At 46.1% G+C, this 18,736-nt stretch overlaps 1 protein-coding gene across 3 annotated transcripts; it reads right to left on the bottom strand.

Annotated features, from left to right (window-relative positions):
- Positions 1-3,001: 3,001 nt before the first annotated feature.
- On the bottom strand, positions 3,002-18,571 carry LOC104327117 (p53 apoptosis effector related to PMP-22). Of its 3 annotated transcripts, XM_075413952.1 has the most exons (5): positions 18,347-18,571; positions 16,846-16,906; positions 14,221-14,349; positions 6,099-6,242; positions 3,002-5,461 (listed from the first exon to the last, which is right to left on the bottom strand). In XM_075413952.1, the coding sequence occupies exons 1-5, from the start codon at positions 18,488-18,490 to the stop codon at positions 5,226-5,228; spliced, it is 714 nt and encodes a 237-aa protein (XP_075270067.1). In that variant the 5' UTR covers positions 18,491-18,571; the 3' UTR covers positions 3,002-5,225. The 3 variants fall into 3 exon arrangements, 2 of the variants coding, with proteins under 2 accessions (XP_075270067.1, XP_075270068.1); XM_075413953.1 differs by lacking the exons at positions 14,221-14,349; positions 16,846-16,906; positions 18,347-18,571 and adding an exon at positions 13,544-13,814; XR_012763171.1 differs by lacking the exons at positions 3,002-5,461; positions 6,099-6,242; positions 14,221-14,349 and adding an exon at positions 14,908-16,246 and having other exon boundaries at positions 18,082-18,434.
- Between the last annotated feature and the right edge of the window lie 165 nt (positions 18,572-18,736).

Raw genomic sequence — 18,736 nt, 5'->3', positions numbered from 1 at the left:
TAAATGTTTGATATGGAATTGATTTGGGAAGTGGGCTGAAATGAAAATGGTGGTCTCCTATCAACATTTTCAACTGTTCTTATTGTCTTGATTCAAAACGCCACTGATTCTTTTCCCAAGTTCTGTTTTGCAAGTTGTTACGTCTTTCTATTGTGAATCAGAACAGAAATTAATTTTCAAGTACCGTGATTCATCTAAATTCCTTTTTCATGGTAAGTTCTGCTTGTGTCTTGTCCCATGGGATTGCTAACACAAAGAGAGCTAAAAATAGGCTATTAACTGAACAGGGATTGTAATGGCTGCGTGTCAGCACCTGTCCCATTTATATGCCTCTGTGTGTATTCAAGACGATGACAGTCAACTAACGTACTTTAATCCATGATCATTTCCCAGGGCAGCACACTGGAGGAGAAGAGCTAGCTGGCTTCTAGGCTCACAGCTTCATGTGAATGCTCCCTCCAAACCTTTCCGGGCCCTCTCAAACTCAGTGAACCTTGGTTTCCAGTGCATCCGCTTGATTCTTCGCAATTTTTAATACTTATAAAATATTCTGTATTCGTAAAGATCTCTGCGGAAAATAGTCTGCATTGCCCACAATCCCATAAATAAATAAAAAGCAACAGTCATACCAATTCTTGTAGTAAATATTACCCAATCCTGCAAACACGAACCTGTGAGGAATATCATTCATGGAAACACGTATATTTATTACTTATATTATACAACACATTTTGCTTATCCTACATTATTATTACTCATTTATATTATTTATAGTTATAATATTTATATTATAAATTTCTAGATATGCCTGCATGTTTTCCACTACATTCTTTATTATAAATAAGGCCTTATTAAATTTAGGTACTCAAAAATCACAATTAAAAATACCCTTTGGATTATTCTGACAATACCCAAGTAATTTAAATATAGTGTCATAGAGGCAAAATTTTATTGCATTGGCTTTTTTCCTGGAATTTCTGGATGTCAAGCTCCGTAGCTGGAGTAGCTTGGCCCACACCCTTGGATGCACATGGATGTCACTACTGCTGTACAGACACCTGTTACAGGTATTGCATTCAGAAACTGAACATCCCTGGTTTTCATAAACGTATCCTCCACTTTTGATTACACTTTATTCTGGTTCTGAGTATCATCTCCCAAGTTCATTTTAAAATCTGTGCAGCTTCACGTACTAGCAGTGAAAACTCCGTCTTTTCAGAGTGCTGTTCCATATTGCCAATAAATTCCACTTCTCTGCATTGTGGGACCAGTACCTCAGCTCTCTCAGCTCTTATGAGTCTCCTGAAGCAATTTGGTTTTCATTGATGTATGTGCTGTGTTCATCATTAATTCAAAAGTGCTCAATGACCTCAGTAACTCTTTTTTGTGTGTGTATAACCTTTCCTTTTAGTATGTGGGTGGGTTTTCTTCTGTAATGCTTATCACCATAACAACCCTTCCCCCCCAAAAAATTATCTTGAATGATCTGTTACTACACTGTCTTGATCTATGTATGTATTCTAGGTCCAAAAGTCCTTAGATGCAGGATGTAAATGTCATCTGAATACTTTTTAAGAGTTCTACCTTGCCAAGGATTTGTCTAAAAAATGAGTCACTTGTTACATCAACTAAAAACACGAAATCCCCATGGGGTGTGGCAGCTGTTTCCAATATTCATGAGAGTTAAGCATTAATCATCTCATTGGAGTCAATTAGCCTTCCCTAGCACCCAGTCACACACGTTTTTGATTGCTCGTTACTCCCTCTGAGACGAGAGCCAAGCGAGCTTGGATTCTCCCTAACTGCTCTCTCCTCTCCAGGGTTGGGTTAGAAGGAGCTACCCTGCAGTCTGAAGCCCACTGGAGTGCTTCAGGGGCATTTTGTGAGCGCAAAATTGGGCTGCAGCTGAATACAGACTGGTAGGTAAACAATAGTACAAATGTTCTTCATGTCAAAAAAATGGGCCTTATACAAGCCCTCCGATTATCACAGAATCAGAATGTTTGGGGTTGGAAGGGACCTCTGGGGGTCATCTAGTCCAACCCCCCTGCCAAAGCAGGGTCACCTACAGCAGGCTGCACAGGACCTTGTCCAGGCGGGTCTTGAATATCTCCAGGGAAGGAGACTCCACAGCCTCCCTGGGCACCCTGTTCCAGTGCTCCATCAAATCTTCAAAGCATTTAGGAAAATCTAAAAGGAACAAAATATTTTCCCTAACTGTGCATTTACGAGTAATTAAAGGACGGGGGAAAAAAAACACAAAAAACTCAAAAGAAACCCATGCAAGCCACCAGAATCTGGAGTAGTAAATGTGTTTTAAAACCAAGACATTTAAGGAAGAGGGCAGGTAAAAAAAATCAGGAGAATTGTGAACCTGTCTTTCCAGAAAACAGAAGCTGCAGGCTGACCTAAGACAGATTTGCTCTCTATGAAAACAGAGGCAGAAAGAGTTGTTTGGGATACAGAATGCCACTAGCAGTGGGCTACATATGGGCCACGCAGACTCTGAGGTTAGAAATGGGAAGGTTTCCAAGCATGGGGGAAATGCAGTCTTACACCAAAAATAGCAGGTGAGTAATCCATCTTTTTCTCCCTATTTAAAGTTCTTGATCTGTATATGAAAGCTATTTGGCACAGTTTTGATTTAAAAAAAAAAAGAACAGGCTTCCCACATCTGAGACCTCCTGTAGGCCATAATGTTCTTCACATGTTTAGGGTTCCCCTTCAAGTTGTGATGCATTTAAGAGGTTTTGGCTTAGCATAGAATTTTCTACGCCTAGCACTTCCGATGAAAGCACACAGCCGTGTCTTGGAGCATATGCTTATTTGACTGGAAAATGAAGTAGTTACCTCCTGGACACAGAAGGTCTTTAGCTTCACTTCATCATCCCGACACTTCATGGATACTGATGTACACGTTAGGAGAAGTAAAGAATGGCGATGTGCTTGAGTTTGTGAAATGAATCTGTGAACCACAAACAACACCAAGTTTCTACAACCATCAGTTAAAACAGTTTTAATTAAGCCACCATGTTTGAAAGGAGTGCCACATACATGAGTATCACTTGAGAGTAATTAATGACTATTTGCAATAGCTTTCTCCTGAACATCTTAATTGTGTAACATGCTGGTTATGCTTCCACCCCTCCCAGTATATTCAGAGCCAAGTCTCTTTTACTTTTGTGCTTTTTTGACAAGTTATCACAATGCTTATAAAAATAATATACAAAAGAATTTATGCTAAACCCTATTACCAAACCATTCTCCCTCTCATTAGGAAGGCTGTCCATTTTCTCATGTCTTTTCTCCTTCTCAGCTTTAGCTGTGCAAGGATTTTCCAGACTTGGGGTTCTCTGCTGTGTCACGAATTCACTAGAAAGTAGGTACTATCGTTACTCATGACACAGATAAGTCTCCACAGTATTCCTCACCAGTCAGTACTGCACAGAAAAAAAAAAAAAAAGACGAATTTGTCACAGGATTCTCTTCTTCAGCAAGAATCATAAATACAGTTGATTGTATATGTCACAACTGAGCTTGTAACACAGTTCTGAAGTCTGAAAATGTTTACACTCTGTAAAGTTATAAAATACAGGCCTGGAAAGGACCTTCAGAAGTCACCTGGCCTTTCCAAAGCAGGATCACATGCAATACACAGAATTACCAAACTAAAAAACGTGTTACAAAACAGAAAGCTGTACAACATATAATACAAGACATATTGGGCATTGAAAAAGCTTAGTTCTGCGTGACTTCAGCTTTACAGTATGCTGGTTAATGCTTTGTAAGTTCTATTTCATACATGTGCACGAACACATATACCCACACACTTATCCTCTCCCAAGTACTGGGTTTGCAATTCAAAGGACCAAGTCCCCAGCTACTTGTTACAGCATTTGCTCTCCACCCCACCTGTACCCTGCTCAGAAATCTGTTTCCGCTAGAGCTACTTCCCGCACAGCTGGAAGAGGAGCTCCACAAATGAGCATCTTCCTTCTTCTTCCCCAGCTGAAGAAAAACTCTGACAAAGATTACAGACCATAATTAAATCTGCTGTAAGCTGCTGCAGGCCCATGACCAACACAGGCACAGCTCTGCCTCACTGGAATACTTCTTTGGACTCACTAGCTCCAGAAACACAAGCTTGGAGCCAGCCAGATTACTCCCCCAGACTGATGTCTGTATGAAGTTTGCATGTGTAAATTGCTCACAGAACTGCTTTTCTATTTTTATCTGTTACCCCTAGTGACTCACAAAGCATCCCCATGTTTACTAAATTCTGGAGTACCTACAGTGGGCTTTAGAAACTTCTGGAGGTTTTCAACACCTTATGCTAAGGTTTCCCTCCAAAGCACGGCTGATAATTAAAACACTGCAGTTTTAAAAAGGTAGACATAAAGAACAGTGTATGTTTCCACTCAAAGCTATTCTCTAAATCAGCATCCCTCAAATACCATGTAAGAATGTATGTAGTTTAATATTTGGAGGTTTATTGATTCTCTCTGTGACAATGCGTATTAAATTATATGTGGCTCCATCACGAGTCCTGCAGTGGCCACAAAAACACCAGTAAGTGTTACATTAGCCACTGTTGTACACACCAGCTCCACACTTCAGAGGAGATCTCTGTCCAACAGCACCATTGGTGGAAAATAAATTTTAATTTTATTTTCCCCTTGATTCAAATAGGTAATAGTCAACAATAATCCAGTAACAGGAATGAGAAGAGATTCTTAGGCAGCAGGTGACTGTGACAGTCTCAGGGAATTTTCTTCCTTGGAACTGACATTGGTGGAAGAAAAAGCATTCTTTGGAAGGTTGTTTTTTCTAGTTCCATATAAGGCAATTTTGTCAGTGGTGAAAAAAAAACTTGCACGTCCCTCTAATAAGTTTTTTAAACCTCTCTTCTTCCTTTCTACACTTGGAACACTATGTCTTTATTCATAAGCAAATGTTTGAATAAAGTAACTAACTCAATTAGCTGGGAGGGGAAGGAGCAAGTAAACCACTCAAACAGAAACAACATGAGAATATGTAAATAATACTTTAGGTAAAAGCTATTTACTTAAAGATGCCAATGTTTTTACTAATTTATTGCTAGGGCTACTAAGAAATACTCTGGAGAATTAAAGTGGGGTTTTTTCAGTCTCCTATAATAGCACCGAATTTACATCAGAGGTGCTCCTCTGTTGTTTTGACAGTTGGTTGTACTTGGATGTAATCTTTCAATTTAAGTATGGTGCTCTCTCTGGGGAGGAGTAGTAATAGGTAGGCTTGATGTTTCCCAGGACTTCATCTTCCCAGTTGGGGAGGCAGCAGAAGAAGAAAGCACAACCGATTACAACAACAGTGCTGGCCCAGCCAAAGCCATAGGCCCAGCTGAACATGTTATCTCCCAGCAGTGGAATATCTTCTGTGAATTTCACTGGGTAGATGACCAAGCCTATGATCTGGAATGCAGCTAGAGAAAGAAAGAAAGAAAAGCAGAAGTAAATGACAATGAATGATACTATATGTCCCACTAAAAATAAAGTAGCTAGAGGTAACTGCATATGCTTTTAAGATATGTAAGGGTTAGCTTCAGTCCGAATCTGCACTCTTGCAGAGGTACCACGACTCCTGGCCAAGGCAGATGCCCACGCCTACTGGGCTGCAGCAGACCCAGCTGACATTGCCAAGTTGCGAAGGCACTCACCTGCGTGGCACAACCAGCCCTGTCCTACAGCCAGGCACCGTGATCCCTGCGGAGCCGGTTACCTCCCGCTTCTACCATAGCCCCGTCGCTGCTCCCCCCCTCAGGAAGGTGGGACGCACCCGGCGCTCTCAGCTCCTAAGTCTCAGCACGTGATATGCAGGGTCAGAGGTGTTGGTTGCCCCCGTACACTGCTTTTGGGGAAGCGCTAACTGACAAAGGCCACTGGAGCTTCCCCAACCATTATCCTCTCAGAGTGTAAATCAACCTTCCCTTGTTCCCCATGAAGATGAGTCACAAACCAGACAAAGACAGCTTATTTCATAAGGGAGGCTCCATCTAGTGTGTCTTTCTGCTGATGCCTGGTTTACACCTAACATAACGTTGTCTTTGTGCCCAGCCTTACCAACAACAAAGAGCAAGCCTCCAATTCCTCGCACAAAGTTGAAGCGGAGTATCTCAATCGAGAACGCAATGACTGCGAGGGCAAAACAGATGACCAGGATCACGAAGCCAACCAGGTACGTGGCAGCTGCTGCTCTCCCCCATCCTTGAAGAGAAAACAAGAAAGATGTTACCCACAGCAGTGCACTGAACTGTAAGTCATTGCAGGTCTTCAGTTTCCTTTCATCATTTTTGATTGAAACCCGTTACTGTAAGAAGCGTGCTCTATGTTGAAGCAATATCAGATGCCTCCCAAGGGCATAGCTGCAGAGCAGAGAAGCAGCATCGTTGGTGGAGCAGCACAGAACTCCCTGCCTGCTATCTTGTCCTGCTGAAAAGAGGGATATAGTGCAGCATGGTAATGGAGCGAACACCTCCAAACTCCGTGTCTGTAAGAGACACACAGACATCTGAGCAGATAGGGCACACAACTGCTGAGAAAGTACTTTGTCGTTACCGCTCCTGTTCGACATGCAAGTTTACAAAACCACTTCCATGCATGGGGAAGTGTGAGAGCGGACAAGAGGGTACCACAGCAGGACATAACTGCTGGGAAATAATAGTGCTGTCAGCATGCAGCTTCTTGCCTGTTTGTTTATGACAAGAATAATGCATGTGGAGCAAAATGAGTGTGACCAAAAAAGATAGATTTGGAATAGCTGAAGTGAGAGATGACAAAGAGAAAGCTCTTGAAGATAAATATGTATTCACAGCTGAAAAATTTTACAAACAGCTAAAATGTAGCAGGTGGAGGAGAAACAGCAGAATCTGAGGTAGAGTGAGGGAGTGCTCTTCGAATCATTACTTTAGCATTTGATGGGACAGGGTGGTGCAGATTCTTAGGATCAAGCAGCTGCAGGCAGGAGAGGCTCAGGCACGAAGCAAGTGGCCTTTTCCCAGCAGAGCAGTGCCAGCACCCAGAACTCACCCACCGCAGGCCAGGACAACCAAGGAAAGAAAACCTTCCAGAAAAACAGCCGACAATTCCCCGTTCGAAGTAAGAGGGGCTTGTGTAAAGGCCCTCATTCTGGCCAGACCCAAGCAAAGGTGGTCCTGCCCTGGAGGCGGGGTACCTGCCCACACGGGCTAAACCATACCAGCTGCTGCTCTGTTTTCCAGTCAGCTGTCATCACAGTTCGCTTCCCACCTCTGCGTGGAAACCTGGGTTTCTACTTTCACATGTTCAGACAGAGGTAGGGCCAGATCCTGTGCTCCCTCTAACATAGGAATAAAAAGACCGTCGACATCTAGCTCAGAACACATTCCGAAAAAAACCCCTCTCTCTTTCATCAGAGCTGTCTGTTCCAACACAGCTGAAGCAACTCTGAAGACACTCCGCTTTCAACGTCACCTCTGTTTTTTCTATGCAAAGACTAAGAGTAAAAAGACAGTGAGACAGAGAACCTTTTCCTAAGGAGTTAAAATCCTCCACCTTAACTCACATACCCTACTAGTTGCATAAACGGGGAGCAACTAGTAATTTGAGACAGAGAATGCAGTAAAAATACCTCAGACTCCTCTACTATGTACATCAACTTACCCTCTGAAAGAAAAGCATTGTTTTACAGCTATTTTCATTAGATCATTCTGAATAGCTAAGTGAAATACAGCAGCCATGGTCAGCCAGATCTCAGCCAAAACCCCCAGCCACCACCACTGCCACCTGAATACAGCCATGGTGGCACAGAAAAGAGAAGGAGAAGGATTTTCTTTCCCCTCTCCCTTCTTGGAGCTACTCAAGACAGCACAAAATCTTCAAACTAATTCTCCTTCAGCCAGCTGTGCATGTTTCATACCCCTTCACTATGAGACTGCTGCGGAGTGAGAAAGGAGGGAGGGAGGGAGGACACCCGATGAGCGTCTGGAGATTAAAGCTACATCAGTGGTCCGGTAAAATCTTTTCATATGAAATATTCTCTGACATACCTAATACAGGTACTGGGTATTGTCTCCACAATAGGACTTATTTAGGGATAACTAATACAAAGGGATTTTTAACCATTACACACAGCCAGCCCAGGAACAGTGATTCAGGGTAAATGACCTAGGAATGCTATTTATCGGTATTTGCCCTATTAAGAAAAAGACACACAATAAGAGGAAAAGACAACAAGAAGAAGGAACACTTAGTTATCAAAGTACATTCCCTTTCAGATGCATTACATATGCTGCCACAGTGTAGGAAACCAAGTCTGGCATCTGCCTAATAAAATATAGGTTGCAAACTCAAATATACCAGCAGGTTAGACACCTTGAGGTTTGGTTCAACAGAAACATGACTGCAGGAGATACGAGCCAGAAAGCCCCCAGTGCTCTCTCTGCTACTTCTATATCTTCAGTGCTTACTTTACAAGAGTAACAAGCTTTTGGACACAGATCAGCCACGGCTCCGCTCACAGTGGTTTATTTTCTTGTCTCTGGTGATATGAAAGTGACGTAGCTGTAGGAGATGTCTTGTCAGGAAGATTAAGTCCAGCTTTGTTTCAGGTCTTCAGAAACAGGGCAGTAGTAGACACCACCAACATGAAATCAAGTGGGTTTTGTGCTCACATGTGACAGAGCTCAGTGCTGGTGAACCCATACCTTGCTATACTTTTCCTGCTGGATTATCTTCTCCAGTGGCAGTTATCAGCGGGTTGATACTGATAAGACCTGATAAGACTGAGTCATTGGTACTGGCCATGGCACTGGATGGGTCTACTCTGGGCTGGACTAGACAACGGCCATCGACTGGTCAGCCTGCCACATGAACACCAGTGGGAGTCATGGGAAGAGGAGCGAAAAGCTCTGGACTTCTATACATACACCACATTAAGAGAAATCTCAAAAAAATTAACCAGAAATCTTTTAATAAGTGGCTGATGGAAGAGGTTGGGGTGGGAGGCTGCACCCTTACCAAGCGTAGGGTGCAGCTCTGGCACACTGCTTTCCCACACAAACTGATGCTACCCCCACCAACGGGGACAGCTTGCAGCGGAGCGGCTGCTGCAGGGCTCCGACCGAAATGGGTGCTTCTCTGTGCGGGATCCCCCTCATCCCCACACCCATCAAGTCAGGCTGTCCTGGCTCCTTCTCCCAGAGACTCTGAAGAGCTGGCACCTTATGCTCACACTGTTTGCTGCCCTAAGAGCTGGAGAGGCCTGCTCACACCCAGAGAAAGACAGATCAGCCCCAGTTTCTAGCTGGTTTGTGCTCAGAAGTACCTTGTAATCCTGAGACTTTTAGGCAGAATTTAAGTTTTCCATGAAAACAGACAATTCTCAGGTCCCCTCATTTGGAAGAGAGAGTATTTCTTACTCAAAATAGGCATAAGTATGATGTCTGCTTATGAAATCAAATAATAATGCCATAGTAATTTGGGGCTGCATAAATAGGAGAACAGAAGAATAGGAGAGCAGAACAGTTGGAGGTATTAGTGTTCCCCAGGTTGGCTTTGCCTCAAAGAAGAGCTGAGCTCCTTGCATCTAACCAGCAGAAAAGTATTTATCAATTAGGTGGTGTTGAAAGAACATTAAAAAAAATCCCAAACTGTTCAGGGGCTGAAGGTCTATAATTATTAGGAACAATTAAGAGTTTTATTATGTAGCTTGACTAACAATGACTATGGAAATGAACTAAGCTGCACATGTTATCATGCAACTAACTAGGAGGGGTCAAGATTATTTAATGATGAGCATCAGTAGTATGATGAAATCTAAAAAAAAAAATGCAACAGAGCTTTAGTGTTAGCTGTATTTCCTAATTTTCTTTGGCTGTGCCTCAGCGTTGACAGGGAGGAGATAGAAGCTCTGCAGCATAGGACATTTAAATATAGATTTCCTTGTAGAAATTAATAAAAGGACTGGGAAAATAGTCTAGCAGGAAGATGAACTGCTACAGGATTTGAAGTAACAAGCCTTTCCCATCTTTGTTCACTTCTGTACAAAAGCAGAAGTTAGTTTGTTAGCTTGTGAATAACTGGAATCTTAGGGTAGAAGTTCTTACCATGACATGCATAGATGAGGCACGTTTTTACACTGCAGCTATAATATTTTTCTGTATATTAATCACAGTAGAAATTCCTGTTTGGCCTTGAGGACACGCAACATAGAATGCTCAAAAAATATGCTTTTGTTGACAAAACAAGGGAGTAGTGGACTGAGAGCGAGAGCGCTGTCAGTAATACGTTCTTGCTCACGTAATGTGCAAACTTCCACGGCAGCACGACGGGGGAAGGGAAGCTGTGTGGATACCCACCACGAGCCCAGAATCAAATGTTGCCAGGAGAGCTGGTTGGGAATTAATACTGGGAATCACAACTCTGTTTCGGTTGTAGGAGTACAGGAAACATGATTGCTACACCACCAAACTATTAAACAAAAGCCCACTAGTACAAACTTGGTTTCAGCCACTTGGCTCTGCCAGGAGCTCAGAAGAGGCACAATCCTACATGCTTCCAACATCTAATGCGTGCGGGTTGCCAGCAGTGGAAGCGCGCCTGCCCGGGGGCCAGCAAAGCCCACTGGCAGGGATGCCCACCTTGCCTGCTCGCTGGCATCTTTTACCGGGGAGTTTCAGTAACTGTTTGCTGGGTGTAGACAGGGACACCAACTGCTACACCTTTTCCATCAGCATTTTGCCAAGCACCTGCACTCGGCTGACACTATAAACTAAGTTAGTTTGTCTCGAGTACATCTGGGCATCGTAAATAGGACAGAAGCACGCCTGAAAACAGGTGTACTGAAAAGATAAGCGTACCTGCAACATTCCTCCTTTATTTACCTGGCCCCTCAGTGAAGTCAACACATGCACTCAGCTTCACCAATAATCTGTGGTACCAAAGTCCATGCCTCTAGGGACACCGGCACAGCAGCACAGCTGTGGTGAAACATGATTCACAAAGGCTGGGCTCCTACTTCTAGGTTCCACCTTTTTTTAAAAAAAAAATTTTATTTTTTTTTTAGTGCTTACTAAGGATCCAGATGAAAGCTTCCTTATTCCAGGTCGGCTGTTGTGTACTTAATGAATACCAACTGGTTGTTAGGAATATAAAAAAATAGGTAACCTGCATGCAGTCACCTTTATTGCTCACATACACACCCATCTTTTACAGTGACAATTCAAAGCAAAGTCACTGGGAGCAGCCGTTCAGAACCAGGAGGACACAGCCACCCACAAATACTGCTTACAGCCTCATCACTATAAAGACAACCACCCTCTCCAAGTAACCACATTGCAAACGATCCTCGTCACATCTGATGGCTTACTGATAAGTTTTAAACACATAGTCAACAGTTCAATCCTGCAGTGGGCCAGACTAAGTCATCTTGAGTCATATCATAGTGCAGTACAACAGCTCTGCGTTGCTACACTTGGATAATAGACAGACCCTGCCAGCCAGGTACTTCCCAGATGCAAACCAGCACAGAGCTCTAAACAAAATCCCTTCCCTGCCTCCCTACCAAATGACATCCCACTCTTCTTTTTTTTCCTTTCCACTTCTTCCCTCTCATGTGGCATTTGAAAATGTGCATTAAGCAGCAATGCAGTTTAGCAGACATTCCTATTTGCAAATCTTTGTTTGTCTGTTCCTGCCCCTTTTTCCTCCCATTCCAAAAAAGTGGCTTGCCTGCTTTTTCTCTTCTCAGTAGGCATGCCGCAGCTCAGTTAAGAAACTGTCTAATGGAGCTTTCTGTTAATGGGGATCCACTCTGAAGTTTTCGTTTCATCAGGAGAGGCACAGGACGGTTAGCGCACAGTAGTTCTTGTATGCAAAACACAAGTTATGCATCTCAATTAATTAACTTTTATTTTCCTGCAGCAGTGCTGTAAATGCCTACTAGGCATTTTTTCCTTTGTAAATGCTCTCACCTATTTTGAGCCTGAGTGTATTACCATAGAAAAAAGGAAACAAAACAAATCAAACCTGAACTGGTATGTTACATCCTGTCTGTAGATGTAAATAGTATTTGAGTAGACAGTGGCACTGATGTCGTGAAAATTAGAGAAGAGGCAAAGTCAAGTTGGTTTAAATAAGCCAAGGATTTAAATAAGTTTTGGTTTAAATCAGCCGAGGCTCAGATAAACAAAGTCAAGTGTATTATTCCTCCTTGACAGCTTGTTAACAAGAAAAACCAGCAGAAAGTTGCTTTTGTCCCACAACGCTCTGAGCTGGCGCAAAGCACACACCCAGCACTCAGGGACACCAGAAGCTGCGTCACTACAGGAGACAGCACATTTCAGCAGCTTTACTGTATTAGCACTTCTTCCCCGTGCAACGCAAATTGCAGAAGCTCTGCACCGGCTTTTCTCCTCTGTCTAATGGGCGAGACATCGGATGCTTTTGTCACACTAGCCAGATGACTTCCAGTGACACCGCAGTCATCACCTGGCTGAGAAATGAAGCCACTGCTCTTGCCATGTATTCAAGATCTCGCTTACAAACCCAGTGTTGCAATGGAAAGCTGCTGCAAGCCAGCCCGCCGCGCTTGGGCGGCGAGGGATCTGCGCAGGGAAGTGGACCCAGCTCTCCCGGCTGTAACACGCCCTTCCAGTCCCCCAGTCCCCAAAGTGCCCTCATCCAGGATCTTAAGGCGGGTCTGCTTATTTGTCCAGAAGTATTTTGTTTGAGGGAAAAGCAGATGTAACCAGACCCACGTGTTCTAGCAAAGAAAATGGAAAGTCCCCCACAAAACCCAGAAACTGGGAGTGTGCAGTAAGAGTATCACACCGGCGATGCCAGACACAGAAGCAGCTCAGCAAGTGAAAAGAGAGGACAGTTACCCCCTGATGTTGGCCCCAGTGCAATAGCGAGGTACACAGAGGAAACGGCGTTTTCTCCTGCCTGCAAACCCACATCAGGCCATTTTAAGCAGCAGGTCAGGAGGCATCCGAATAGCCGCATTCCCTCGGCCAGGCGGGGTTAAATTAAGGAGCTCTCTCCCTCCGGAGGGCAGGGGAAGACCATTTTACTGCTGTCCAAACGGGGTTCTGCACTGGACACCCTGCTCACCTCCCGACCACCACCGGCACAGGGAGGGGGAGCTGGCCCAGGCCGGGGGAAGCTGCTGGGTGGCAGCCTGCAGATCGCTGCGAGAAAGCGGGCTGAAGAAGGGACTTGTGGCCAGTTGGCTCGCCTACTTTGCTTGTAGAATAACTTTTTTTTTAAAAAAAACCACAACAAAACACCAACACCCTGTCTCCTCAGCGTTGTACCGACAGAAAGATTGCTCCGAGGCAGTCTAGACCTGTACTCCTTCGGTGGTTTAAGCCCTGGAACAGCCCTGGTGCTGGTTCTGCAAGGGAAACCCCATCCCACCAGCAGCTGCCCCACAGCAGAGGTGGGGAGAGCGGTCTGGGCGTTCGCAGCCCCCGAACCCGCCGGTTCCCACCCCCGTCCCCGGGCGGGTCGGCGGGCTCCTGACTCACCGTAGTCCATGAGGGACTCGCAGCTCCAGTTGAGGTCCTGGTCGCCCCGCGTGCAGCTCTCCCAGAGCGACGCTTGCTGCACGTAGGGCTCCGACTCGGACTCCAGCCAGCCGCGGCCTGCCAGGGCGATGATGCCCATGATGATGGCCAGGCCCAGCAGCAGGGGCAGGAGCCAGCGGCACCGCCAGCAGGCGAGGCCGCACACCACCATCCTGCCCGGCCGGAGGGGACCCAACCAGCCCGGGCGTCGCGGGCACGGCACGGCAGGCTGTCACCGGGACGGCGGGCTGCCTGCCTCCGCTCCCAGACGGGTTTTAAGGCGCCGGGGAGGAGGGAGTCCCACCCACATTCCTCTGACTAAGCCTGGCGGCGGAGGCCACGGCCGGTGGAGCCGGCGGAGAGGAGAGGAGGGAGCGCGGGGCTGGGCCCCGCTCCCTGCTCTGCCCCGGGTCTCCGCCAGCCCCTCGAGCCCCTCATCCCTTCCCTCGTCCTCCCCGGATCCAGCCTTGTGCTTAACCCCTTGCTGGCTGCCACCCTCCCGCCTCCGGACCCGCTTCTCTGGCGTGGTCCCGCCACTGCAAAACGTTACCCCAGCAAAAACTCGGGGCTCTTGCTGGGTCCAAGAACCCCTGCCCCACTCCCGGGTGCTGAACCTTGCCTTCCCCCTCCCTGCTCACCAGAGACGCAGGCCAGCGTTACCCGACATTGGTAATGCCAACGGTGGTAGCCACTCCAGGTGCCAACAGCTTGCGACATGTTGCTCTGCAGTTGAAATGGTCGGCTTCTTGCCCAGTTTTCGGACCATTCTCATGCAAACAAAAAGAAGAAAGAAAGGTGTTAGATGAGGATGGGAATCTGACATTATTTACAAGGAAGCCATCACTTGTCTGGCATCAAGCTCAGCATTAAACAAATGCAGGTTTCCTAATGGCCACCTAACGAGCGCTTGATTGCAATTGTGCTCTGGCTTCCAATTAGGCTGTGCCGGGCGCAGTCCAGCAGTGGTACCCAGGACCCATACGCCCTGATCTTTCCCCATCCCATGTCTGGAAGTGCACCGCCGAGAGTACCAAAATGAAGACTTCCCCATCACGGGGCAGGAATGAACACTCAGAATTCTGGTCGTGGGAGAAACATTTCTCCACAGTAAGACCTCCACACACCGCATCAGGTCATCCCATTACCCAGCTCCAGTGCAAACCCTCATCTTATGAGCCGACACGTGCCTATCACAGGACTAGGGGTGCATGTGTTTCAGGCACGTAACTCACATGCATTTGGTCGAGTGTTGGAGCAGCTTCAAGGCCCCAGCAAAGAGGTCAGCAGGAGGACAAACTTTTGAGGTCTGAAGGGCTGAAAAGGAATAGCAGGTAGGGGGAATTACGTGGGTTTCATGGAGGAGGGGGGTGTATGAGTTCTTACTGCACTGCATCAAATGGGATTTTGTCACAGCCATGTCAGACATGATCAAACTGTGCCCAGTGCCAATTCCTCAAAAGATACTCAGGCGAGGTGTCTTGTGAGGAGGGATGGTCCACCTCATTTGAGTACCAATTGCTGGCAAATGATAGGGAATGCATTGTGATGCTAAAAACCAAACAATTAGATGATATTACCATAGGCAAGCTGCAAAAATCTCCAGCAGGTTAGCTCAAACCACACAGAGTTCCACCATCCCTCTCAACATCCTCCTCCAAGTTCCCACCAGAAAAATGTAGAAAGATGCTATATATATCTAGAAAGTATGTATTTGTATGTACTTGTTAACACAATGTGAGTGACAACTGTGAGTGTGAGAAGTATTAATTATGTTAATAATAACTAAAGTACACAATTTCTGTTAAAAAGTAGCTTTAAAAGATTATTTGCATATTTGTTGCATAGCATGTGGCTTTTCAAAGAGTGCAAATGAAAACCTATGGCTAGGAATTATTGTAACATTTCGTAAAAGCTGAAAAATTGGTATTTTTAAGTTGATACTTTTAAGAATTTCCATTTTTTAATACTGTTGAGGGTCTACTTGCCATTTAACTGTCTCAAGGGCTTCTACTGCTAAGCGCATATTGACTGGCAAAATAATGAAGGGCTGGTTTTAAGATCTAATCTAGCTTTAAATCACCTACGTTGAAAAATTAATGGCCTGCATATTCCTGCATAATAAGTTGTGTTGTGACAAGGTATCAATTTACTGTTGAATTATACACACACACATATATATACTTCTACACACAATTACTTTTTATTCATAACTCCTCTGCTACTCTTCAGTTCTTGCCACTGTTTCCTTACAATATCAATTCAAATCACAGCTACGTCGTATTATTCTTGAAACCTTGATTACCACAACTTTGTCCCTCTCAAGTCCAACCAAATCATCAGTACCACACTATAACCAAAATAATCTCCCTCCATTACTCCTGATGGTCATTCCCACCGTTCAGATTTTATTCCAAATTTGTAACAAAATAGAGCTGTAAATAAAACTGCCTGAACGACTTCCAAGTATAATTCATCAGCGTACAGTTTTTGCATAAAGGAGAAGTAAGGGCAGAACTAGGCACCATGATCATCTCTTCTTGTCGCTATAGCAGAACTTCATTTGTGCAGTGCCGAGAGGTGATTTTCCAGCAGTCTCACTGTCAGCCCTCAAGTCCCCTCGGAAGGACATGCAGAAGGTATTTACTTCAGCACAAAAGGTGAGAGCTGTCGGTAGAGAGGGGAGGTTAAATTTTATCCATTTTGCAAGAAACAGAGTAGGAACGGACAGCTCACGAAAGTGCTCACTTCATTGCAAGGTGAAAAAAGAGAGTTCCCCCAGTTCAGACAGGAGTGTAGAGATGCCTGCCGTTTCCAGCAGTTGCATTAACTGTTTTCCATGGTTGCATTAATTGTTTTCCCAAGGCTGTGCCTGCACCTGGAGCACCTCAGCGCCCAGACCCTGCAGTGCCTGGGGGACACGACGAGAAGCACCGAGGGCAGCCTCCAAGTCCACCTCTGCCATTGGTGGCTCTCAGGGCCCACCTTGCTGCTGCCGGTGACCCCATGAGGACAGAAACACCACCTTCTCCTTTCCTTTTGAACTTCTGGCTTTTAAACAACTGGGAAATCTAGCTGAAGTTAAAAGATAATACACCAAAGACTTCATTCTGTGTGACCAAGGGCCTACAACACAGTCAATGAAGTCATCTGCCTTCAGTCCCAATGTTGCTTGGATTTGGTAGTGAGGAAGTCTATCAAACAAATAAACCAGTGCCTCCTGCAGCAAAATAGGCAGCTCCCGCAACATATGTAGTTTTTCTCACCTCCAGGCTGTGTAGCCCGTATCTTCACAGAGACCAGATGGTAGGAGTCAGCTCCGTGGGGCTGCAACGATACACGCATGACAAACACGGAGTGCTATGATCATGAGGAAAGGATACCCTAATACAGAACAAAGTAAACTGGAGGTTTGTTTTGCTACACAATCAAAAACGCCTGAGTTGTCTGGGCATTCTGGACCAAGCTGCCCTGTCAAAAGTACGTTACCTTCAGCTATGAACATAACTATGAGTTCTGTAGTTATTGTGAAAAGCTAGACCCTTTTCCTAAATTTTTCTTTTGCCATGAGAAAAGGAATCATAGGCTTCTTTCATCACCACTGTCCTTACTTTTAATTATTTATTATGTAAATAATCAAATGATTTCATCATCTTTGGGGCTCTATAGCAAGATTTTTTTCTCTGTAGCGTAACGAGGGATATGCCCCTCGAATAGACAGTGCTTTACGTGGAGTAAATGATTTACCACCGCTGGCAATCATTCACCCAGCTATCAGAGAAAGCCAGGCGGCGCCGAGTGAAGGTCAGGGATCAGCTCCAGCCCAGACAGGCACAGCTGGGCTCTCACGGGGACGGCTTTGAAATGGGTGGGTGGGAAGCCGCAGGCTGGTTCCCAAGAGCGCATCTCGGGGGGGGGGGGGCCCGACGGGCAGCACAGTGCCAAGGGCAGCCCTCTGCCCTGCAGCGGGCTGCCATGGGGCAGGGTGGGGGGTCCCCCCTCAGGGATGGGGTTCCTCTCCTCTCCTCTCCTCTCTCCTCTCTTCTCCTCTCCTCTCCTCTCCTTTCTCCATTTTACCTGAACGTTTTTTTTCTAGCCTGTCTACCTCTCAGATAAAACCATTAGGAAAAAAGCAATGTCCGCAGACTGAATACTTGTTGTAAATCCAATTATTTTATAATTCATGGGTGTTGTCCTTCAGCAGCGTCTTGTGCTCACTTTCCTCTGTGTCCAAGTGCCCTAATTCTATTTAATCTCTCTTCAGGCATCACAGCCGTAATACCTCATTAGCATCACCAAAACAAGGTAGTCATTCAACCCATAAAACAGCACAGGGATGGGAGGTACTTGGTATAACCCACAACAACCACTCCAGCAGTATTTTCCGATCAAATTTCAATCTCTGAAAAGCTGCCATTACCCAAATTTCAAAAAAAAGCAGTTTTTCTGACCAGCTCTTGCCAGTAGCCCTTGGTTGAACTCAGCTTACGTTAGAGACGCACCTGGGGCTAGCGCAGCTGAAGTAAGACGGCTCTGGGCAATCGGCGTGGCCGTTGAGCCCGCTTCAGCAGCCTCGTGAAAATACTGGGACACCAGCGTGGTCCACAAAGGTGTGACTAACCCCTTCTCGCTGCAGCAAGAGACACTTTATGCGACTCCGTTGGCCTGAGATGACCCGAAATCTTAGAAATGAAAGGACATTAAAGAGCCCTCGTCCTCCTCTGCACGCTGTGCCTATGGTTGCCGTACAGGCGCGTGTGAGCTCACCCACTCCAGTTGTCTCCGCACAGGTTGCGCAGAGGCCTCTGTGTTGCCCCGGGGCTGCGCTGGATGGCATCCCGCCCCCACTGAAGGAAACGGCAGAATCCCTGCTGGCTGCGGTTTTACCCCAGAGCCCTCCGGAGGCCTCATGCCCACGCAGTGTCCGGGGAGGGGGCTCGGTGCAGCCCGCGAACACTCCTTCCCGCGGTCGCGCTCATTTGTTTCGGAACCGCCGCGCCAGTCAGAGCCGAGGTGCGGCCCCGGCCGGCAGGGGGCAGGAGACACCGGCTCGCCGCTGGGGCCGCGCCCTTCCCGCCCCTCTGGCACGGAGCTGCCGAGGTGCTCGCCTCTCCCCGGAGCTGCCGGCCGGGAGCGCGGAGCGGGGTCCCCCCGGCT

Source organism: Opisthocomus hoazin, chromosome 2, assembly GCF_030867145.1.
Source record: "Opisthocomus hoazin isolate bOpiHoa1 chromosome 2, bOpiHoa1.hap1, whole genome shotgun sequence".
Lineage (NCBI taxonomy): Eukaryota > Metazoa > Chordata > Aves > Opisthocomiformes > Opisthocomidae > Opisthocomus > Opisthocomus hoazin.
This window is presented reverse-complemented; position numbering and strand designations above follow the sequence as displayed.